The sequence below is a fragment of the Strigops habroptila genome, chromosome 4 (assembly GCF_004027225.2).
Source record: "Strigops habroptila isolate Jane chromosome 4, bStrHab1.2.pri, whole genome shotgun sequence".
NCBI classification, from domain to species: Eukaryota; Metazoa; Chordata; class Aves; order Psittaciformes; family Psittacidae; genus Strigops; species Strigops habroptila.
The window spans coordinates 43,202,870-43,227,175 of NC_046358.1; the positions used below are offsets into that span (position 1 = coordinate 43,202,870).

At 37.1% G+C, this 24,306-nt stretch overlaps 1 protein-coding gene and 1 long non-coding RNA gene across 4 annotated transcripts in view; one reads left to right on the plus strand and one right to left on the minus strand.

The window, feature by feature from the left end:
* DPH6 (diphthamine biosynthesis 6) overlaps window positions 1–14,187 on the minus strand; it is a 203,501-nt gene extending 189,314 nt beyond the window's left edge. Inside the window, exons 1-3 of the mRNA XM_030483179.1 lie at window positions 14,007–14,187; window positions 9,951–10,045; window positions 7,376–7,569 (exon numbers count right to left, since the gene is read on the minus strand). Of these exons, the coding sequence (XP_030339039.1) occupies window positions 7,376–7,569; window positions 9,951–10,045; window positions 14,007–14,029 (312 nt within the window). The 5' untranslated portion in view covers window positions 14,030–14,187. The remainder of the gene's footprint in view (window positions 1–7,375; window positions 7,570–9,950; window positions 10,046–14,006) is intronic.
* Window positions 14,101–24,306, plus strand: part of LOC115606751 — a 47,643-nt gene continuing 37,437 nt past the window's right edge. For 2 of the 3 annotated variants that reach the window (XR_003990994.1, XR_003990993.1), the window contains exon 1: window positions 14,101–14,226. This is a non-coding gene — a long non-coding RNA (uncharacterized LOC115606751). Of the gene's footprint in view, window positions 14,227–14,432; window positions 14,569–24,306 lie in introns of those variants that run through there. The other variant, XR_003990995.1, reaches the window with a different exon arrangement.

Here is a 24,306-nt window from a genome sequence, read left to right on the forward strand (position 1 = left end):
GTTTCATTTTATTATATTGTTTCCAGGTATTGATAAAATTTCACTAGTTTTATACTCCTTTGAAGTGTATATGAGTGCAGGCAGGCAGGTTGCATGCATGTAAACAAAACTCTTAGATACACAGTATCAATAAAAGAAATACATATTAAACTATTAACTACACACTGTGACACTAGGCCAAAACAGGTGAAGTTGTCAAGATACATGTTCTATGTAAAACTTAACTGCATTTTAACTCAGAATGTTGTAATTCATTCCTACAGTCATGCAATTGGATCCAAATGGGATGTTACTGAGGCTGTTGAGTCTATGCATGTCACTGAAATAAAATTCAAACCACGAAAAAAGTTTTGATAACATTTACAAAATTGGCTTAAACATCTTAATGTATTTTTCCATTGAACTACAATACTGAATGCCAAAATGTTAAGAGATAATTCTCTAAATATTCAAGATATTTAACAAGATATTTGAGGTTCCTTTCTCCCCATGCAATACAGCACATTAAAACTAATTTTACTATCGTAATTTATTCAAAGCTTGATTATGAGCAATAGCTGTGAGAATAAATACAGCATTGTTGATTCATATACAAGCATTTCACTTAACTACTTTGGATAATAGCAGTGCTCCTAAAGGAGTATAAAAGCAAAGTGATTAGAAGTCATTACTGTTAATTAGCATTCACTTTACATTGATAGGGATGAACCTCTCTGTGCTGAACAAATGGAAAGCTTTTATCTGAAAGTCTGCCAAACCTGGTCAAGGTAGGCACTGAAATAAAGCATCAGTGACCAGTAAGTTGAATTCAAAACAATAATAACAAAAAGGCAAAACAAAAATCTAAGGATGTATCATCATCCAATTAGTGGGATTCAGTTTTTTAAACAGGAAACGGTTTGAAGGGAATGAGTAAAACTGGAAACTCATACTTCACATTCTGCAATCTCACTGATAAAAGGAGGAAATGTGTGTTTATCAAACTTGCTGCGAGTGCACGGTTCATTTGGCGTCCTGTAAACAATGCCTGGCTGCCCATTTCCAAATGCATGTGAGAATCTTGCACCCCAGAACATCATATTCAGCAGGCAAGGTCACACTAAAGATGCCCTGGAAATGGGAAATTAGGAAAACCTGGCAATCAGAGGTTTAAAGCTGACCAGAACAAGCCCTCAGGCTTGCTTACCATCTTTCACCACCAGCCTGACTGTCTCTTTTTCGATATTAACACAAGACCGAGGGTGAGTGAAAACAACTCCACACACCTAACAGGGAGAAATACAGTGACTTTTTGTTTACATAAAGCTCTAAATTTCTCACGGTAAGAAATTACCTCAAAGATGTCGCTCAAGATCCCCTTCTGGGAAAAAAAAAGATTGACCCTTCGTGAACAGTTCAGATGAGACATAGAGAATGACGGGCATCCTGTTGATTAAAAAATTTCCTTGTTCCCATCTCATTTTAAAATTCAAACTAAAAAAAAAAAAAAACAAAAAAAAAAACACCCCACCCAAAAAGCCCCTAAACAGACCCTGTCTTGTGAATGGCACAAGATACAGAATTATTTTTACACTGCTCTAAAGCACTGCCAACTATGCAATTACTTCTTACCCTCTTCTCTTAATTCCCACTCTTACTCAGTGCTGATGACAATGGTCATCCCCTAGCTGGAGGAAGGTACAGAGCTTCACTCCAGAATTAATTAAAAGAAAAAAGTAACAAAAAATAATTTTGAATGTCATGAATCCAAAGGGACAATTCAAATTCTCCCAGATAAAAATCTAGTCATTATAAAAGGTAGAGAAACCTAGTCTATGCCACATTATAAACTACAGCAAATAATGTCTCAAAAAAGCCTTCCTTTATGAAGCAGAAGGGTTATTTATTTGTCAGTGTAGGTAGTCATTCCATACAATTTCTAAAAGCTCACATTTAACTTTCATGTCTAAAGGCAAAAAGAAATGTGCCAAGAAATATGGTCTCCAAATGTTCATCTAATCAACAGGAGTAGTAGAGGGCCCAAAAAATAAATACTATTGTTTTATCTACCACTGTTCCCTCCCACTGGGCACTGAAGAGGTTTTAGGACGTTTTTTCAATACTGATGTTGTAATTTCACTTGCTGTGTTTTAATTTTGTATTTCAAATGCTGAATTATATACAAACTTTATCTATCAAAATACCAAAGGTCCAGTATTCTTGATTTGCAATAATCTTAAAATATAGGGTAAAAAAACCTGAGGAGTGATTATTTTGGAAATTCAGCATAAAGACAAATTCCTCTCCCTACAATTAAATCTTTTTCAAAAATGTTGAAAAATATACCTTTGAGGGAATTTGTCTATACGTCTACAAGTAATTCAAATCACAATAGGGAAAATACTAGATTTTCTTCAAGTGTGAACATCGTTTGATGAATGGCATGCTGATGTCCTCAGATTACAGATTATTGAAGTCAATCAGGATTCCATAACTAATAATATTTGGATCTTTAAGACTCCTAAGAAAATCTGCAAGCATTATTAGTACAAGTTAAGCGTATGCTATTAGTCTTTGTCATATAAATACTACCACTGAATTCACAGGAACTACCAAGAGCTGATTAAAAGGGACACACAAAGCTAAATGACTATTTCCAAATATTTCATTGTTTCTTTCAAATGCATTTTATAACAATGAAGACAGTCAAGCAATGCCTGCAGTAGAATACTGCATTACATTTATTCATGTATTTTTCCCGATGGAAGCTTCTAGACATTTGGCTGTGCAAAAGCTACACCAAGTTAGTTTACAGATTGAATGCAAGGACTAAGCTTACCTATGGGCCACAGCAGCTAAATTCTGGAGCAGGGTGAAAGGAAGACTGCTAGCAATAATGAGGAACTGAAAGTTTTATCTTCTGTGAGGGAATTAACCCCTATCCAAAGGTCACAGAATAACCTTGTATTTCACCCATTTACCTCAAACCCTGAACTGTTTCCTGAAGAACTCCAAGTCTTGGGGAGTTTCACCAAATAATGATAGTACCTAAGTCACCTCAATTCCACCTGAGCCTGCACAGCCAAAGTACTTTGTCTCAGGCATGATAACATCTTAAATAACATCTAAAATCACACAGCTATTGTCATTTTAACTCTCACACAGGAGAACTGAAGACTTCCTGTCTTCAGTAAACATAAGTCTGGGTCCATCTCAAAAATCACGATCCTGTCCTTAAAGAATAATTATTAAATACAGGAGTCACGCTATAAGTTCTTTGTTGCTGTAACAAAAAAAATATTACTTATTCTTAGAGACTGATTAAGTTACAAGATCACTGCTTCAGAACGCAACTGAGTTACAAGATCACTGCTCCAAAATGTGACGATATTTTAGAAAATATATTTTCTTTCTCTCCCCTTCCACGTTACTGAAAAAATGAAACAGCGCTACAAGCAAAAGCTGTGATTATTCAAATGTCTCATACATCCAATATATTCAACATCAATTCTTATTTTTCATGTAATAATCAATAGATTATATCATAATTAATAATCCTTCAGTCCTGAGATCCAGTATATTCAAGTATACTCTGGTGTTTTGTAAGCCTGCAGGTTCTGAACCCAGGAAGTGCACCACAAAAAGAACTGACAGAAATAACATGTTAAAACTGAATATTCACTGAAAATCAGCTTGCATGCTTTATAGTAAGTACAGGGAGATATTACAACGAAACTAGAAATAGAACCAAATTTCAAATAGTAATCCAAAAAAACCACACAACAAAAAAAAAAAAAAAAACAAACAACCTACGCACACCAACGTTCCATCATTTCTATCAAGTTCAAGAATTCTACAAATTACTCCAGCAGTGGTAACTTACCAAATAAAGGAAAAGCCTTCACAGAGCAGAGGAGATAAGGCAAGAAACCTGGAAGCGGACAGAACTGTCTACTGACACCCAGAACTGAAATAAATTATCCTGCATTAGTCTGTATAGGCTGGAACCTGCTACAATCGCTGCCCTAACAAAAGTTTAGACGTAGTTCCATGAGATACAGAAAACAATCCAAAATCCAACCCATCTAACACCACTTCTGTATGTGATTTCATGAAACATCTATGTACTGTTTGGACATGATCATATATACATTGAAAAGGAGAGAAAGCAGTTAAATATGCCTATATTGAGAAGCATGTTGTAGGAAAGTTTCATAAAAACACCTCCATGCACCAGTCTTTCCAACCATTGAAGGGAAACACAGCTTTCCCACACATTTCCTGGTAAGACCCTGAAGGATAATCCAGATGATTAAGTAGTGCTTACATGCTTTGCTGGAAAAAATCTCCAATACACAAAGCAACAAACATGGACAAATCAGAGTGTCTGTAATGCCTATTCAATAACATGGAGAGTAGATTAAATTATTCCATAGAGTTCAGGATTTACATTTCTCAAAGTAAATATTCTACTACCGGGTGAGGACTGCACAGTAAAATACATTTAGACATCATGTAAGTACTCCGATATGTTGCACAGTGTACACTAAATACAGAATCTAAAGCAGGGCATTAGGCAAATCAAAAATAAAAATAAATTTCCTTCATATCTATCAATCATCTGGGTTTGTGATAATAAAATTAGCAGGTTTACAGTCACTCGCAGTCAATACCACTTTCTGAGTGTCACAGACTAGTAGACGTCTGTTGTCCTGGGTTTCCTAGCCCTGCAGAGGAATATTTAACTTTTTGGAAATCTTGTTCTCGTAACATTGTTCTTAAAAAACACCAAATACTTTTGAATTCATACTAGTTTTTCAAATGTGGTTTGTTTTAATTTTTTAATAAGGAAGAACTTGCAATACAAGCATTCTTTACAAACAGAAAGTGAGGCACACTATGTAATTTTGATCTAGACACATCTTTCCTGTATTCTTGGGCCCAAACCATTTGAAAGAAAAAAAGAACTATGTTAGTTTGAACAGTGTTTTGAAATTACGTGCACTCAAGGATGCGTTTTAACAAGGCTTCTGCAGAATTCCCTTCCCTTCAACAGAACGCAAATCCAGTTCTCTGTTTAAAACTACTAACATCTGGGGGAAAAAAATTCCTAAAGCAAAATCCTCAGTGATTAGAATTTACATAGTAAAGCCACAAAACTGCAGTTATAAAACGAAAAAATGAAAATAGAAAGCTTTCAAAGTTACCGTTAACACACAAAGCAAAAATTTTCATATCTTTTCTTTAAAACTAAAAAAGAAAAAAAAAAAAAAAAAAAATACTTACAGCTGCTTTACTTTATATACCCCTGATAATTTTGCATCAGAATATGCAAGACTTCTACTGAAACTTTTGCACCAGAATTTCATAGATAGGTTTGATTGTAAAGACATGGTTATCCAAACTCTAATATAAAAGCAGTATACTGTTAATATTTATATCTTTAAAATACCATCCAGTACAATTATTATTGCTATACAGGAAAGAAGTAGTTATTTAGTTCCAGACAGCTTGATAACATCTCTTTTGACTATAGTTATAATTATCATGTACAAACTTCCAAAGCAGAATTTGTCAAGATTTAACATTAGGATTAATTTATGTCAGGCATCCATTTCTCCAAAGACAGCAAGAATCGAAAAGGAAGTATCATCTTAATTGCCACTAATCTGCCCATTTTTAATTAAATTGATCAGTAATTTATTATCTTACTCAGCGGCAGAAAGCTGTTCGTATGCAGCTTTAAGAGACAGTATGTACTGGTCCTTCTAATTTCTAATACTATCATAGTTCAAAGATAATTTAAAACTGCTGTACCATATTTCTTTCAATTCCTGTATTGCAGGATATACACATTCCATTTAAAACCTCTGTAATGCACTCTAAAGTATAATCATAGAATCACAGAATCATTTAGGTTGGAAAAGACCCATAAGATCGAGTCCAACCTTTAACCTAACACTGCCACCACCACTAAACCATGTCCGTAAGTGCCACCTCTACACACCTTTTAAATACCTCCAGGGATTGCGACACAACCACTTCCCGAGGAAGCCTGTTCCAATACTTGACAACCCTTTCAGTGAAGAATTTTTCCCTAATACCCAATCTAAACCTCCCCTGGCACAGCTTGAAGCCATATAGCCTGTATGCACCGTTCTCCTACTTCATAGTCTCATACTCCACCCCAGGTGTACGATCTTGATTTTACTTTAGAGAAACATGATTTCCCTGTCAAAAATGTTTACAAGATGTAACATTTGACTCCACCATGGTTCAGAAAGCATTCTGCACTCAAATCACATTCTTAGGTCTTATCTGCAAGTTAATCATTTTTTAAAACTGAACAAAGAATAAGCCTGAAGCTTTTAGGTTCATGAATCTCAATTCTCATTTCAATGGAGGAAAGGGGGTGAGAAAGTGTTCAATACCTAATAGAAGACTAAAAATAACTTCAGCTGAAGTTTCAGAACGTAGTCTATTAGTTTGATCAATATAACTAAACATGGATTTACTTCCTTTTTTTTAAAGAGCAATTAATATGATTTTCACAACACTATATTGTTTTAGTACTGTGCACTACAGACATCAACACAATTACCTGGAATAGACATAGCACATGAACTTAAACTTTGTGTAAAACCTCTGGAGTCAATGGGAGGTTTTCTATTTATTTCAATGAGACCTGATTTAATTCTGGTGGAAAATAAAGTACCACAAGAAACACTCTGGAAAAGAACAGAGCATAAATTTCAAATGTTTTAGGAAATAGGCCCATTATCTCCCTTTAACTGGTTTTATAGCTAAAAAGGATTGACATATGTTATTGCTATTATGTGATATATTAGAACAAAGTTACAGGACTACCAGAATCGAAACTGCCGTTTTAAAATATTCTGTAATACTTTGCGAATGATCTGAAACATAAAAACAAATAACAGATTCTGGTTTACAGAGCTTAAGTGTACATAAATGGAAATGTCTAGATGTTACTTTCCATATATCGATAAATGTACAAAATCCAAAAGATCTCCCATTCCAGTAATCAAGCAATGCATTCTTTCAAGTATGGAACTACATAAACATTTCACTCACAGACAATTTTCACAATTATGGGGGTTTTTTAGTATATACTGAGTACTTGCTACAGGTGTTTTTATCAAATAGGAACAAGGTTTTACTTTGAAATAGGGATTAGTATGTCTGATTTACATCGGGGAAAAAAAATTAAGTTACATTATATATTTGCAAAAAACAAAGAAATAAAACTTGTAAAAGTGTTCCACTTTTTGTCAAAGCTTTCCTTAAATACTTAAGTGGATAATTTATATAAATTCATAAATGAGTTAAGCAATATAATTGTCCCCAGTTATTTAACTCTCTTCATTCGGCATACCTTAACAAGTTTCATGAGGCGGTAAAGGTCTTCAACTTCATCTTCCTGACATTCGGTATACACTCTTCCAGTATTTATACTGGTACCCTTTATGAAACCACGATAGAGGGGCAAATCTAACGCATCAGCATATAGGTCAATGGCATGGTGTCCTACTGTTTGATACATATAGCTGTCCAATTCATCACTCTGCCCTGCAACAGTGAAGAAGCAATCATACTGTGTCCAATATTTCAACAATTACAGATAATCACAATACTACAAAGCACTTAGAAAACCTAAATGTTCATATTTTCCAGTTCACAAACAGATGTCTGGTGACAATACCTTTATAAACATGGAAAGAAAAAAAAAAAATGGATTTCTCCACCCAACAGATGTATGGAGAGGAAGACATATGTCACAAATATGTTATCTATTTGGAAATTGTGGTGTCTATTTCTTCTTTAGTATTCATCCCTGTTTCATCCAAAAATCTCAAAATAGTCCAATCCTGCTCCAATTTATATGGTAGTTTTAATAGGAACACAGCTCAGAGGCACAAACCCAGATGCATTTCAACATACTTAGAGCAAGAAAGTTGAAATGCACTGGAACACTGAGAATAAGCAATAGGTTGTCAAAATTTACAATAATTTTACTGTATATCTGGTCATCAAGAAGAAGAGATTATTTCTGCTTAGGTAGAATAAAAGTAAAATGCTATAACGTTTTGACAGTGCTTAATACACGAAAAGGAAATATGTCATAATATCCAGGCCCTTTCTACCTTCACTCCTTTTAAAAATTAAACTTGAAATAAAATCAACTGTTTGCCTCTATTTCCTTAACCAGGAGAAAAATTTAACTGGATTTTCTTACAAGCAGTTTGTAGCTAGCAGACAAGGAAAAAAAAACAGCTAAAATGCAGACATCATAGATTAGAATTAAATCTCCAATGATACCATAAACTGCTTACATATAAAATATTTCAAATAATTTTTCAAACAGATTGATAAAGCAATACGTTATTATTAGTGAAATCTCCAGTATTCACTATTTTAATGCTAACTGGTAATAGCGGAACTTCTCTTAATTTACACAGACACACCAAGCATCTCTGCTGTATACCTGTGTAGCACATTTTGCAAAGTAAAAGGTCTGTAACAAGATAACTAATTCGTGAAGTAACAATAAAGTCATGTCACATTTGATGCCACGCAACAGATATGCTTTTGCTCAAAATAGGCAAATCCAAACTCATAATTACAACTAACCAAACTAAACCAGAGGAGTCAATTTAAAACAAAACTCAGTAGTTTTCAACATACATAAATATGACGAGGTCTTTAAACTGATGCTCAGTTCAGAACACAGTTTCTTTATTAATTGAGACTCTCCAGGCAACAGTGGTACAAGATAAAACAAAATGAATGGCATAGAATCCGCTATTGCCTGAAGCACCTCAATTAACTTTCCACAAAATTTCCAACTACACACTTAAAGAGAGCATTTTATGATTTTAATGACAATATTCTACATTTCTGATGTGGATAAATTAAAGACAACATATTTCAACAAGATTAGAGATGATTATGTCCTAGCTACCCAGAAAATAAATTGTTCCTGTAGTCCCTAGCATTTGCCAATTCCACCCATGACTCATTCGTGACATCAGTTCCCTTTTTTCTTCACCGTGTATCTTCCTACCATACATACATAAGCATATGTGGTAGGAAGTTACATTTGGTTATATACATAACCATACAGTTACTAGGTGTTGTACTTAATTGCTTAACATATGTGGAACAGTTAACCTACGTTAACACACATTAACGTTCACCCCTACCAACCAGGAAACAACTCATTTCCTTTTCAAGTCTCACCTCAAGTGCAATTTATGCTCCAGCCAAACACAGAAGTACTCAGCTCACCTTCTCGCCTCCCCACTGACAAACTTCCTGAGTTTCTCCCATTCTCTTTCATAGAAATAAGTCTAGGTACAGCCTGTGAGGAACTATCAGAAAACTGGCCCAAGCGAAACGGAAGGGAAAATGCAGGAAAAAGTGCATTAAGGTCTATTCCAACCCAGATCAGCTCCTCTATCCAATTCACAAATGCTAGGTTAGAATAATGGAGGAAGACATAAAAGGCTAAAATGCATGAGCAACAGCAAAACTGCCTATTTTTGGCAGCTGGAATGGTTTATGCAATTTTAAAGCATTTCTAGAAATACAGTTTTTGTTTTGCTTGATGATATCCTCTACCACCTTTTACTATTTGTGCTACTGAATTCACACAATCCCTTTGTTTAGCACCAGGAATAGTATTCTCCCTTTTTCAAATTGCACAAGCCTTTCTTTACTAATCTTCATTTTCTTGAGTTTTTCCTCCCTCCTTGGAGGAAAAATACGTTTAATACATCTCCATAGCATTTTCTTTTTTCTACCTCTTAAGATTTCTAGATTGCCCTTCAATATGCAAAACTATATACAATCACATAAGAAAAAAAACTTAATTCAGGCACAGCTGTGCCTCCATTGTTTCTAACACATATAAAAAAGTAAAATCTCCTATAAGAAATGTGGCTTCATACCTGTGTTTTCGGCAGGTCTTAAATTGGCTAGAGCAACAATCTGATGCCCAGCAGCAGCACACTGCATCATATTATAACAGCTGTCCTTCCCACCACTGTAAGAAAAGGAAGATAGTAGCAATTAGAAGTACTGATAAAACTTTTAGTTTAAAAATTAGTATCATCAGAGCTGGTTACTAAGTTTTGGGGGGAAAAAAAAGTTGCAAAATATTAAGAAAAGAATGACTTTACCATACAATGTTTACTAAATATATTTAGTATATAGTGCCCACATACAGTATCCATAAACACATAACCAGTTCTGTATCTCATTACTAATCTGCGTAATTTTGGAACTGAGAGGTTCCATGAAGAACAGCCACTCACACTGGAATCCGTTCAGAACAAGGACTATCTTCTACTCCAGACATGAATGACTCTGTACTCATTACTAGATAAGTTAGATTAAAAAATAACAATTTTTGCTCCAGAGAGTTGCCAGCATTAGCAATCTTTTTAAATGAAGACTGTCATGTTAGGAATTACCTTTATCCTTCATGGGATACTTTGCCTAAAGTTTTGACATTTTAAATGTACTTGCCATTTTCAAAAGCTGTAATTATTATAGGCAGTAGGTTCAGTTGACACTGCACTGAATATGCAGATTTTTTACTGCATATAACTGCAAATAAAAATAATTACTGCTGATCAAAAAAGAAAATAGAAAAACGGAATTATATTCTTCTCTGAGGCCAAGAGATAACACTGTAACACAGAGAACGCAATTAATTTTGACATTCATTCAAGATCTACTAGAACCTTTCCACTATCAGCGAGGAAAGAATCCTGCTCTCCTGGTGTAACTGAACTGCAGTATTTTTCATGCATCTTAATCACTATCAAAAGAAATACTACAGTGTAACAATAAAACCAAGAGTGCTCTAGAATACACACTGCTTACAAAATCCATATTCGGACTCACAGCCTTCAAACGAGAACTGAAGGTGGAGATTCTGTGCAGCTTAAATGCCAAGGCACAAAACCCAAGGCAAGGGGTGGCACTGGAACAGAGATCTAGACCAGGTCTGTAGAAAGGCATGTTGCCTTAGAGTCACTGAGACACGGAAAGGAGAACAGATAGTATAAACAGTCATGCTACAATAGACCATCGGTTTTCTTGAAATCACACTATTACTAACAAACTTCTTCAGCATTTCCACTGTAAAGTTCCCACTTTTATCTAGCCCACTAGGCAAGAGCTTGAAAGTACGTTACAGGAATGTAGCCATATAGCTATTCCCCTCAATTTCTGCTTTTATCCATGCTAAAATTCTGTATGCTGACCTTAATGTGCTGTATAACTCAAACCAAAAGTAAAAATAGTATAAATAACATGGCATCCTTTCATACTTAACAGATTTTCATAAAGTAGGTGCTTACGGTTCAGTGCTATAAAAGTAAATATAAATATGACGATAGACTTCTAATTCAAGGTTCCATGTCTAGCTGACTTTATCCCCATGCATACCTACAACTTTCTTCTAACCTATATATGAACAAAAAATAAAAATAAAAATTAAAAAAAAAAAAAGGTCAGATGTTCATTAATTCTGGATACTGTGCTTGATAGCTTGAAAACCTATTCACTTCATAATATGAAATTTCAGGCTTAACAGAATCACGAGACAAAGGCTCTTTTCGTTCTGAATGACTTAATTCCAAAAATAAAAGTCTCCCACTAGTTCCAATTTCAACTCCAAACACAACTTCAGACAAATAATTATATGATAGTAGATAAATGCCTATATGGTTTACAGCATTTCAATATTATTTTAAAAACTAAAATGACACTAGAATAAATCTGTTTTACTTAATTGAAAAGATTAATAAAAACATGTTAAGATTAGGCTACGTTTAGATTTCCCACATTTCACCACCAATTACTCCATCTAAATTGCTCACTGGATCACATGCTACTGTACTGTTATTTATTTTCTGTATTAGTGTTACAATGGCCCTAGAAACTGACCATACCAAGAAACAAACTAAAATGGTGCCTACCTACAAGGCCTTCCAACCTCACTATAAAACACATGCTGGCTAAGACAAACGGAAGCCAGACAGCCCATGCTGTGGGAGGAAGGTGGACTCAGCACAGTCCCTGCCTGGCTGGTGTCTAATAGATTGTAACAAAACAAAACAAAACAAAACAAACAAAAAAAAAATAGAAGAGAGGAAAAGCTCTGAGAGATGAAACAGGTACTGAGGTAGCTTGGGGACGCCTCTTAATTCTCATCACAGAAAAAAAATCAGCAAGGCCTTTTTTGTAGAAAACTGTTTAAACTTTGGCCACAGTTAGGCTTAGTTTTGACAATGTTGCAAGTATGTTAATAGGTAGACATATAAACAAAATACCAGAAGGAAAAAAAAAAGTACGGTAAACATAAAGACATGGGTCTATAAAAGACCTCTGAGCAACATTCCTTTCTATTGACAAGTGTAACCATTTACAGTAAGAAAATTCTAGAAGAATTAAAGAGTTGAAAAACATCGTATTTCAGTTTGAAGACTGGCTTTATAATGTCTATGATTTAGCACAAAACACAATACAAGGTTTACCCCATAAATACCATCTTAAAGCAAGACTATCAACTTCAAGTGTGGACAACATTTTAGAAGAAAAAGAAACAGGTTAAGGTAGTTTTTTTATATAATCCTGACCTTTTCAAAAGTAAGCAGCACTTTTGAAATACTTTTTTTCCCCTCTGATCTTTGAGCCTAGCTCTGTTACAAAGATTTCAGACACTTTGATGTCTCTTTAAAACTCTTCTTAAAACTATTACTGAAAATAAATCCATCTTTGTAAAATTGCCCATTAAAATAGCACTCGTGTTAGAAATCTGTTTGTAGGATTTTATTTCATCCTGCCTTTTAACACATTCCTCTGCTTAAAGAATATCAAAATAAATAAACCTACATGACAAAAAAAAAAAACAAACCTTATCTATAAAACAAGAAAAAGCACCAAAGCCGATGTTCCTACTCTGCATTTAAGCAAATCTTGAAAAACAGAGATAACATTTGCTGTGTTTTTTCCTGTTTGGATGTTGTTTGGAATGCTTTGCAATTGTTGCAGCCAAACTCCCATTTCAACAAGGTTTCATATTAGACACTGCCTGACAAAAATTAATACATTAAATGTTAAGACTTCAGTAAATAGTTACTGCACTCAAAAATAAAAATATGCTGCTCATGTCCGCACAATCCTTTTTACATTTACAGGTTTCCTAGCCTGTTGGTTTTTAAATAATTATTATTTCAGAAGAAAAGAACACACCTGTCCTAGTCAGAAAGTGTTAACCTCTGTATAAAAGAAACAAACAAACAAACATAAAAACAACAAATAAAACATTTACAGTAGAAAAACTGCAGAAACTGACAAAAAGCGGGGGGTTGTAAGGGAACAAACACAGCAGGCCCTCACAGATAGGGCTGCGTCCAATTGCGACAATTTAAATGAGCGAGCATCTTTTTGAAAAAGAACTAAAATTCTCAGAAGACACACTGGAAAATTCTGTCGTTAAGAGTTCAGAAGATTTCGCTTAAGAACCGCCCCACAGGCCGGTTTCCCCGCGCTGGACACGGACAAGCTCGGAAACGAGGATAACGGGGAGCAATAATTTTGCGTGGTGGTTGGGTTTTTCTAAACAGACCCTAGTTGTTCTTGAGCGTCCCGAGCACATGGGAACAGCAGAGGAGAACCTGCGGCAGCGTCGCGGTGCGCGCAGGCAGGGGACGCCTCACCCCGGCACCCAGCCCTCGAGCAGCAGGCACCGCCGGCAGCCAGCTCGGAGCGAGGCGCCGCCGGAGCCCCGCGGCCCCCCGCAGGACAGGCGGCAGCAGAAAGCGGACACGCGGAAGGCCCGGGGCGAGGAAATGTCCCCGCTGGCGTTGGGTGCAGCGCGGCTGCCGAGCGAGGGGGAAGCGCTCAACCTCCCCCCGCGCCTTTTGCCGCCACAGCCTCTGCCTGCGAGACGCCCCTCGCTCGCCCACATGGGCGCTCTCTCAACCCGTTACCTGATTAAAGCCACTACTCTCATGCTGCTCAGGGGCCCGGGGGGCGGTAACGCTAACAGGGAGGTGCGTGAGAGCTGCAGAACGCGGCGGGGGAGGGAACCCGGCCGCCCCGGGCCGCGCACGCCGCCGGCTCCTCCGTTGCTACCGCTACTGCTTGGCCGCCTCCACTCAATAGGCCCTCCTCCCGGGGAAGGCCGGAGACTGCCTGAGCAACGGGGAGGTATGGCCAGCCGCCGCCTCTCGGTGCCGAGGGAGGCATGCTGCTTCTGCCGCGGCCCTGTGAGCCAGCTGGGGCGGCGAAAGCTGGACGCAGCGCGGATAAGAGCGGGGGGGAGGGCGCGGCCGCGGAGGCAGCGCGCAAGACGCCTAGGAAGGGCAGGGCGGCCGCACTAGGAGGGTCGGGGCCGGTCGCTGCTGGGGCTGCTATCCGAAGCAGGCGCGGCCGCGGGCTGGCCTCAAGGTTCATGCTGACTCTCCCTCTCCGCCTTTTCCCTTCTTGTTTGCTGCGAACAGCAACGGATCTGTTCTGAACGATTGCTGTGTGGGGAATGGAGCCGACTGAGTAAGACGGCTGGCTCGTCCCTTTTCCCTCGGGTGACTGCTGGCGGGACTGTGGGGCGTTGTCGCAGCCCGGCTTCACCGCGGCCCGGTGGAGGGAGACCGGGAGGGCCCGGTGTGAGGAGAGGAAAGGCTGCGGGGCTTCAGAAATCACCATGTGCCGGTCGGAATCGCGTCTGCGGGGGCCGGAGCCCGCTGTGGGCGCTCCTTCAGCTCCTCCCCTCGGCCCTCTGGGGTGCTAATGGAGGGGCCCCTCCCCGGTCGCTGCAGTGTCCCCCCGGCTGCCCGTGTCGAGAGGCTAGAGTAGGAGCCGAGCAGGGAGGAAGGGGAGAGTAGACCTGGCTGCCTTGCTGAAGGCCTCTGTGCTCACCTGTGAGAGCTAAATGTCCACCTGTACCCTTGGGCAGACCAAAAGTCTGGTTTTTGTCATGTGGTCTCTGGTTTGGGCCAGTTTTCTCAGCATTCCTGCTGTTACACGTATGATAAACACCATTATGGCATTGTAGGCTGAACACTGAAAAGCTTGCCCAGGTGCCCAGTCTCTGAATCCAGACACAATTTTACTTCTCTCATGTCACGGAAGAACCCTGTGGGTTCATTCTGCCAATGAAACTGTATCATGAGACTAACTTCAACCAATGCCACCAGATAAAACCATTTCTAGGTGTATTGTGATAGCGTTTTGAGCAGCAGTCAGAGGGCCCATCACTTTCCAGAGTTTGATTCAAAGGGCATATGGGTCTCAGACGGGTACAAGAAAATGCTGGTGTGCTGTTGGTTCTCACTGTCGCTGGAGCTTGGTGTGTAGGGTCAGTGGGAACAAGTGCAGTGCCTCAGCGTGAGCCTCCATGCTGCCCTGCTCAGTGTCTTCACCTCCAGTGCCACCACTGGTGTTGATCATCCAACCTGTAAACTGGCAGCGACCAGGAATGCTGATTCGTGGTTCCCATTGAATTTAGTTGTAGCAAGCAGTGCAGCTAACAAAAAAGGCTTTGTTCCTCAGGACTGGGATGAAGGGTATGCTCTATTCATTGCGAGTGCTGACTTATCAGTCTCCTGTAACATGATATTATACAATGCCATATAACAATCTGTACCAATCAGGATTTGTGCAAGCCTGTGAAAAACAAGTTTCTTTCACACAAATTGTTGGATCTAAGGTTCCCAGAAAGTGAAAAGGAGAAAAGATGGAAGAAAATAGAGAAGAAAAACATTTTGTTCATAGCAATACATGTGCCAAAAGAAATGCCTATTGAGAAAAATATATAAGGTTTTTTTAATGCATGAAATAGTTTTGAAGACTTTTTTTTTTTTTTTTTTTGGATTATTTGGTCTATACATGACTTGTACAGTAAGTCACTGGAACTTGTAAAATAGGAATGGATAATTATGGGCAGATACGAAGGTAATGCCTTCCTAAATACACTTTTGAAAAGCTAAGAAGTGACAATCAGTATAAAACTTATTTCATAAGTGGTTGTGAAAAGGTAGTAAACACAACATGGATTTTTCTGCATAGGAATAATTACAAATAACACGTGTTTTAAAATATAAATCCTCAGTTCATGCTTTGGCCATCATAGGCCAGCAGTTATGAGACAAAATATTTGACTTACATTGGAATTATGTACATGACAGTTGGATTTCTTTCTAGTTTAGTGACGATGACTTAATACATAATTCTTAGCTTTTTCTGCTCTTCAAAACATCTTAGATGATCTCAAAAAGGGTTACGTAGATGTGAAATTCTGATGAAAGGGCAGGGATTTTGGCAGGGGGTTGGGGAATCTTTTTTGGCTTGGAAAAGTGATGGAGGCCTGTTCTGAATTCAAACTGTAAATTCAGTGTACTCAGATTTTAGCAGACTACTAAATTGAATTAAACAATACCACATGGTACGTGAATTAGTAGAAAATAACCACACCTCTGAGGAACTGTAAAAAAGGCAAAAGAAAGGTATTTGATTTGTTGCAAAAAAAAAAAAAAAAAAAAAAGGCAGGGGGGTATCTTATCATACATCACCTCTATTCTGGGTCTGGATGAAATATTTTTATTTTTTGTTATCACAAGAAAGAATAATTCAGCTACTAGTTGTGAACACTTAAAAGATGCTCTTTTACAATAATTAGCAATGATACATGGGAACTTCAAAAATCAGATACATAAGTTATTCTGCTGCTTTGGAAAATGGAGAGGCCATAAAATCAGTAGATTTAATCACACAGCTTTATAAAAAATTTTCAAAGACTTGTAAGGCGCTCTTCTAAGTAGCATTGTTGCAAGATCTGGAAAAGGAAATAATTCTGAACTCCCCTATTTTCTCAAAGATGGGTTATTATTAATCTGTTCTGATACAATGTTGCTGTTTTTTCAGCAGATGGTTCTATTGCGTTCAGTTTTACAGCTTTTGAAAAACAAATTTCCACTTACAAGTCAGACTCGTTTGAAGTAGAAGTTACATATGACACTGCAGGACCAAAGTCTGCTTCATTTGCTGCCAAGACTGGAATTTTTACTTCCATTTGATGAAGACATCAGTAGTTATTTGCACAAATAAAAAAAGTGGGATTTGGCTCCCAGAATTTGTGAAATGTGTCAAAATTGAATTAGTAGAGTGGGGTTTCAAAACAAATCTGTATTTTACCCAAAAAGATACCCTTTTCAAGTTATTTGGAATATATTCAGCGAGAAAATCTGTTCTCTCTGACTCACCTGATGAAATAGCTCTGGTGTAGTGTCACAGCTCTTAAAAGGTTCTGCCATGCGACAGTGGACAAAAGACAGTGCATCATCTCTTGAGCTGATTGCCTCAAGACATTCTGCTATACTGCTGCAGCAGCTGAAACAATAAAATTCACCAAAACTGCCTTTCTTCGTGGGGAAGTACTGGCTAGTTTGTACAGAAAGCCAGCAATGTCTCAGTGCTCCATTCTCGCTGTTTTCTGCCTAGAAAGTTGAAAATAATTATAATGAATTAATATAACTGGAGGAACCTGTCAGAGGATTAAAAAATGCAATGCAGTGTCCCTAATGATCTGGAATAGTTAATTAAGTTCTCTTATAAATGAGTTCCAAAAATAACTTACTTTCAGTAAGTTATTCTGAGAAACAGTCACTTTAGCATACCTGAGCTGCAGTGCCTATTAGAAAAGGGCCAATTATCCAGTGATTGGCAGTTAAAGGTGAACTAATGAAGTTCTTAATTAAAAGATTTTCTATTATAATCACCAGTAAGTAACGAATACTGCATATATAAAGCAGATGTAATGTTAGAAGAATATTTCCATTTTGAAACAAAGAGTTTAAAAATCGTCTCCTGCTTTGCTTAGTCTGGACTTTGCCAAGTCCGAACAGGAATGTTATGGTTTCCACGGGTGTAGCTGGCAATGTGCCACTATTGCCCCTCATTAGGGCATCCTCTTCTGACTCTCCTGCAGTCAGAGGTGTTTCCCTTGTCTAAGAGGTGGCAGAATTTCTGCTACTTTGATACCCAGAGCTGTTTATGTAATACAGAAAAATTATTTGAGATTCTACAGGAGGATATTTCAGTCTTTTTAAATAAGAAATTGGCTGCAGAGTTTCTTTAGCTGCCTGTCATTCACAACTTCTCTGAATTTTCATTTACTTCACAGTAAACAGGATATTATCAACTCTTCCATGAGATATACTGGAACTAAATTTTGGGAAAAAACTTCTGGTTTGGAAGCATGATGTATATTGACATAGTACTGAAATCTGAATGAAAGGAATTTCTCAGGAGGCATATCTCTCCATCCGGGTGTAGAAGGACTCAAGGTCGTCCTGTCTACATTTTAAGCTCACCAGGTACAGTGAGCGTCACTCTGAATGCTGCATTACCTTGCTAACAGTGCACTATGCCCAAGATAAAACAGCCTGCTAAGATTAGCTCAAACACCTTGTCATGTTGTTCACCTCTTTTTAAATAGAAATAGGCATACAGTGGCTTCAGGTCCATCTCTAGCCATTCTCTCAGATATGGCTCCGGTGATCAGCGCTGTATGTGAAGGATGACTTACTGGGCCTATGGGCTTCTTGCTCTTAAGTGCTCCGTATAAACACTACTAAAAATATATGCAGATAATCCTATAGTTTCTAGTTCAGATAAGACAAGGTTTTCCATTTTCATAGGTGATTTGACTTGTTGCTGCAGAACTGTGAAATCCAGCAACTTTACTTTGTCCTCTCTATAGCATTGAAGAAGACTCTCAGACCTGTCTTTATTAATCACTGCAAGAGAAATTGAATTTAGCCTAAGATAGCATTATATATGTTCTTGAATAAAAGGCAGTGGTCCTTTTATGATGCTGGTTTTTGTAAGCTTTTGATGAACTTAATTTTCATTAGTCAATGTACCAATCTTCAATGAGTCAAAAGTGTAAAATTAACCTTATAAGATTACATCTCCATCAAAATGTCCAGTCTTTTTCCATTGCCAGCAGGCACTAGTGCAAGCTAAAATTAATATTCACTGGCAGCTGAACAGATTTTTCACTCGACTAGCTCTGTTTTCAGTGCTTGAAATTTTTATTTTATTAGTAAAACCACTAACATTAATTACCTCCAAGAGAAACTGTCATGTATGACTGGCAAGGTCCTTCATTTACCATTTTTCTGTTGAGCTTAATCCATGGGATTGTAATGTATTTTTCTCCATTTGAAGTCCTTCAGTACTTTCAAGGGGAAAAAGATGTCTGAGCACCACAGCTTACCAGAAAGCCTGTAGTATCAAAGGAGTTTCTGTTCTAGATAGCAATGTAGAATAGAATTGATTGCATTGGAAATTGATTGCAATTTCCGTTGATTGCAATGGAAAAGTTAAGCATGGGTGTTGTATTTAGAGGTTAAAGAACTTCTATATCCTCCTGTTTTGGTTGGGGTTTTTTTTCCCTCACTTTAAAAAAGAAAAAAAAGGATTTTTAGAAACAAACTTTTTGATTTTAAAATTAACATAAGTTTTAAATAGAAAACGAATGTGAGAACTATTCTAGTGTTACATTGAAACAAATGCAGATCAGAGGTGAGTTTGTGGTAAAGAAATACATATAAAAGATTCAAAACCAAGTCGCTATTATCTAACGTGACATGCTTCCTGTGAAGCTATATTAAGTGCCAATGAAGACTCTGAAGATGGAAATTTTGGAGCATTTCTGTGTGTTAGAGACTATGATCTCCTATTATCCGTTCTAGAGAAGAAGAAAAAGATCTTTTAGACTCAATAATCCTTATAACATGTTCATCATCCAACAACTTTGAATCTAAACCTACAGGCTTTAATTTTTGGGGAGTTAGCCATCTATTTGATGGCTGCAAAACACTCAAGAGAAATATGGTCATGGATAATAACCCATGAGAAGAGAGAGAAATTAGCTATCTAGTTAATGAGGTTAAGCTACAGCTTCTTTATCAGCATGAGCTAAACCACTGGGAGCTTATAGGCAGAAATGACTGGGGTATTTTCACAGAGACGCAGAAATTTAGAGAAACAGCTTTCAAAGAAAAGAGTCAGAAAATTGAACTGGTGCAATGGAAATCTAAAAATGAGCTATAGTGTCTTACTGTGATGGTATATAACTTGGGATCATTACTTACTAAATGGTTCTGCAGTTCGTCACTGATTAAGAATATTTGAGCATGTTAGAGCTGCTGAAGTTTCAAGGAAATAAGCAAACACCAGCTTTTTCGTCCTGTTTGTTTCACTGAGAAAATCTTTCCATAACGTATTTATAACATAGCTTTAAGTAATAAAAAGGACTATTTTCTCTCCATTTCATTGTTTCTATTCTGTTCCATTTTGCCAGAACAAGTAATGTTAATAACTTTAACAATCAAACCACTTCTTAACTGTGTCATATTTAATAGTCTTTTTGTCTCACAGTCAGATTTTTCAAAAGAGAATTAATCTAGTAAGTATAGAGCTATTTTGACCTAATTAGCAAAGCAGCAAGCTTAATTTTGAGTGATACAGAGAAAGCATTTTATGGCTGCAAAAAACCCACAAATCAATTGTAACTTTCAATATCCCATTGAACTTTTATTACATCATGCGTAATATAAACTAGTGACATAATCCACCCCTGATTTTGAGACTTCAAGGAAGGGTGGCTGTGACAGTGCCCTTTGAAAAAACATTGAAGCTTCAGCTCCCATGTCAACATCATGCTCTAATCAGTGCAGTCTTTTCTATTGCAGGGTCTTTCACCTTATAATTGACCCTGACATATGCCATTCACTCTACACCTTGACTTTGGACATATAATTCCTCTTATGGTCAATTAGTAGGTGATAGAGCCTGCAATCACACTGACCATTGCTTAAAATCACGCTACACAGTAAGACCTGAAGTGGCCAAATTAAAATCTAACTGAAGGGGAAGAGGGAATCCAGTCCTTGATAAAACTAATATTGTTTTCACTTCTATATAGAAAAATGTCAATTTCCATCATACTATGTATTACTGAGACAAATGGTGATAGTGCTATTTCTGAAACAGGTTAAGGAAAAGTACAAAAGACTTTACCAAACTCGACGTACTCTGAAATGGGGAAATTGTCTGTACGAGCGTACAGTATGCATAAAAATTAGATTACATTTGAAAGGCAGATGAGAGTTAAAGAGTGACAAGTGGGCAAGTGCTAAAAATAAGGGCATGTTACTTACTTTCCAACAGTGCTTTGTCTGTATGCTTTCTTTGATGTTGTTTAAGCTTTGAAGTAAAGAAATACTTTGCAAGAGTCTGAAAGATACTTCTGATTACTGTATCGATAAGAACTGGTTTTGAACAAAAATCTCTTCTAGTTGCCCATTGCTTCTATAATGCCTGAGAAATTGGGCAAAGGCAGAAAAACAGGACACTTGCTTTCTGGTCTTAGTGTAAGCATTATGATTTTCAAAACCAGAGTTTTGCAGTCACTGGATTACTGCAATAACGTTACAGAATCGTTACAACTTCAGGAGTAAATGCTGAGACAAGAGACAAATTTACCATCCATGTGCAGAGATTTCCTAGAAAGGACAAGTTGTGAACCATGGGTTCATTTCACAGATTGGCTGGCTGTAGTCACCTATGCCGTTAACGCAGTGGAACAGCTATCCCTGGTTTTTTGCTGTGTGGACATTAATTTTAAGTTGCTAGTTGTCAGTTGCCATTGCCTGGTTTGTGGTTTTTTTTTTTTGGTTTGGTGGTATTTTGGGTTTTTTTGGTAAAAGCTGAAGGGAATTTTAATAATCTATCATCTCTCTTCAGTCACAGGTTATTACCTACAGGGATCTTCCACTGATTTGTTTCACTTTTGACAACTTGCATAATTCTCTTATACCTAAGCAACCCAGCTCAGAAATAATCCTTAAAAGACCCTTGCAAATTTGATCAGTTTTACAGGTAACACATAAGCTATAATAATCTGAAAAATGTGATTTGGTGGTATCTTTATTACATATCTTAGCCTGAATAGACAAAGCCCTAATTAACATTCATACAATTATCTAAGTCTTTTAAATCCCATCTGTACAGTTTCTCTTAATGATATATACACAGCATAGCAATCCTGATAAATACTAAGAACATACAATGCAAGTGTTTTTAATTTAAACCATACCACCGATTAAGGATGGAGTATTCTGAAATTGTTGTACATGTTCTGTATTTCAATGTATGGTTGTCTTAAGACTTGAACACCTTCCTGCTGAACTGCACAGTCCTGCACATATCTGGGGGCTGTTACTCCAGCAACAGCAGTATCCAAACAAGTCAACTTTGGAAATGACTGATTTAGCCTCATATGGGTGACTTTACTGGAATGTATAACCCAGCTCAGGTGTTACAGTTACTCAACCTATTAATACATGTAAATGCCAAATTTACACATTTTCAGAATAAAAAAAAAAGTGCTGCTCGCAGCATGCACGCTTTTTATCTACCCTGCACAGAAGAGTTAATTCAGCTTTCAGCAGTCTGTAGCCCGTGAAGCAAGGAGAATAACTCCTGGCTGGTTTATGGTTTAAAGCATGATTGAATATACTAACAGGGCTCCATGAAGTACTCATTTCAATATATGTAATGTATTTTTAAAATATTTCATCTCTATACATGTCTCATCCTCTAAATAAGTGGAGCATCTCTATTGTGCTTAAGAAGCAGAAGCAGTAGAGCCCAAAAATACTGAAACAGCACCAGTGATCTGAATCTTGGAATTTTATTCTCTGGTCAATAACTTGTTGATTGTTGCGTGATCGTTCACGTGCCTTCAGATGCTCTTTGTTTCAGTTTCTCTCTCTGTAAAGTGGGCATAGCTATTCCTCACAGAGTATTTTGAGGTTTACAGGGGTTTACAAATGTCTAAGTTACAAAACATCATTGTGATAAGTATAAAAAAAAGTCTTTCCAGGAACATTTTCACTCAGTTGTTCCAAAGATCAGTCCCTAATATTTAGATTGTGGCAATTACGGTAAATACTTTTTGTCTGATCAATAAGATTATTTGTAATCTTAGAAATTTATAAGATTAGCTTATTTTTAATGTCTGTATGCAGGGATATCACGAGCAGTGTTTAAGTCTCACCACGGCAACTGATTTTTCTGTGCTGTATCAATAACATATTTGCAGAACTGCCAGATGGGGAGAGAAACTGCAGTGAGAAAATAATGGTCAGGTTTGTAGTACAACAAGAAAAAAGTATCAGACATTAGATACATGATTTTAAAAGCATATTTTGACTAACTTTAAACATTTCACAAACTTCTTAAATAGAAGCTTTGCATTGATCTCTCTGCAAGAATGACAAAAGAAAAAGGTGGAAAAAATCATATAGCTAAAGCTGACACAAATCCTAACCAAATATAATTAATACGGAATACAAACATGGTAAATATTTGGATGGTAAATCTTGTGGCAGTATGGGAGTCAGAAGGTCACTATGAGCTTTGCAGTAAAGATTTCTAATAGGGTATACCCAGTCTCTTCTTCCTCTGTTATGGAGAAGATTGGTAAAAAAGCAGAGCTTTGAAAAATGTGATTCTCACAGGCTCTTTGGTATACAACAGCATTAAAAACAAACATTTAAAGACAGCAAACTTGCAAAACCTCAGTGCATTTTTTAACCCATTTTCAGGCAGCATTAGATCAACACCAGAAATAATTGCTGTCAGTTTGTACTTTTTGACCAATAATTCTCTGTATTTCCTGAAAGAAACTTGAGTGATGCAAATGACCTTATTTTTACAGCATGCTTTTATTAAATAGTTTATTATTTTGGCAGACTAATAAAGATTTTGGTATTTGCTTTTATTTGCAATAATATTACCACCACATAAAAAAGGATTTTATGTTCTTTTTGAGGAACAAGGAGGATAAAAGTGTTGATGGATAGTGCAACTAAGGCATCAGCAATGAGCTGGAAATGAGACACATAAATATGAAAGCAGAGCTAAGAAAATAGAACTGCACCCTTGGCCTTTCTTAAAAGAACATGCACATGCCATGGTTCATTCATACAGTTACAGAAACTCCTTTTGTTTTCAGTAAGTCAGTGAAAATATGCAAAGACTAAAATATTACCAAGATTCTCAGTTATTGGGGATATTTCTGTAGTTAATGTGGTCATGAAATGTGTCTAAACATGTAAAGAAATGTCTGGTGATGATGCTGATGATTTTTTTGATGTATATTTGAAGCATAAATTTGTTCCTCTTTCTAGCTGTATATTAGCCAAAGGTGGTGAAACA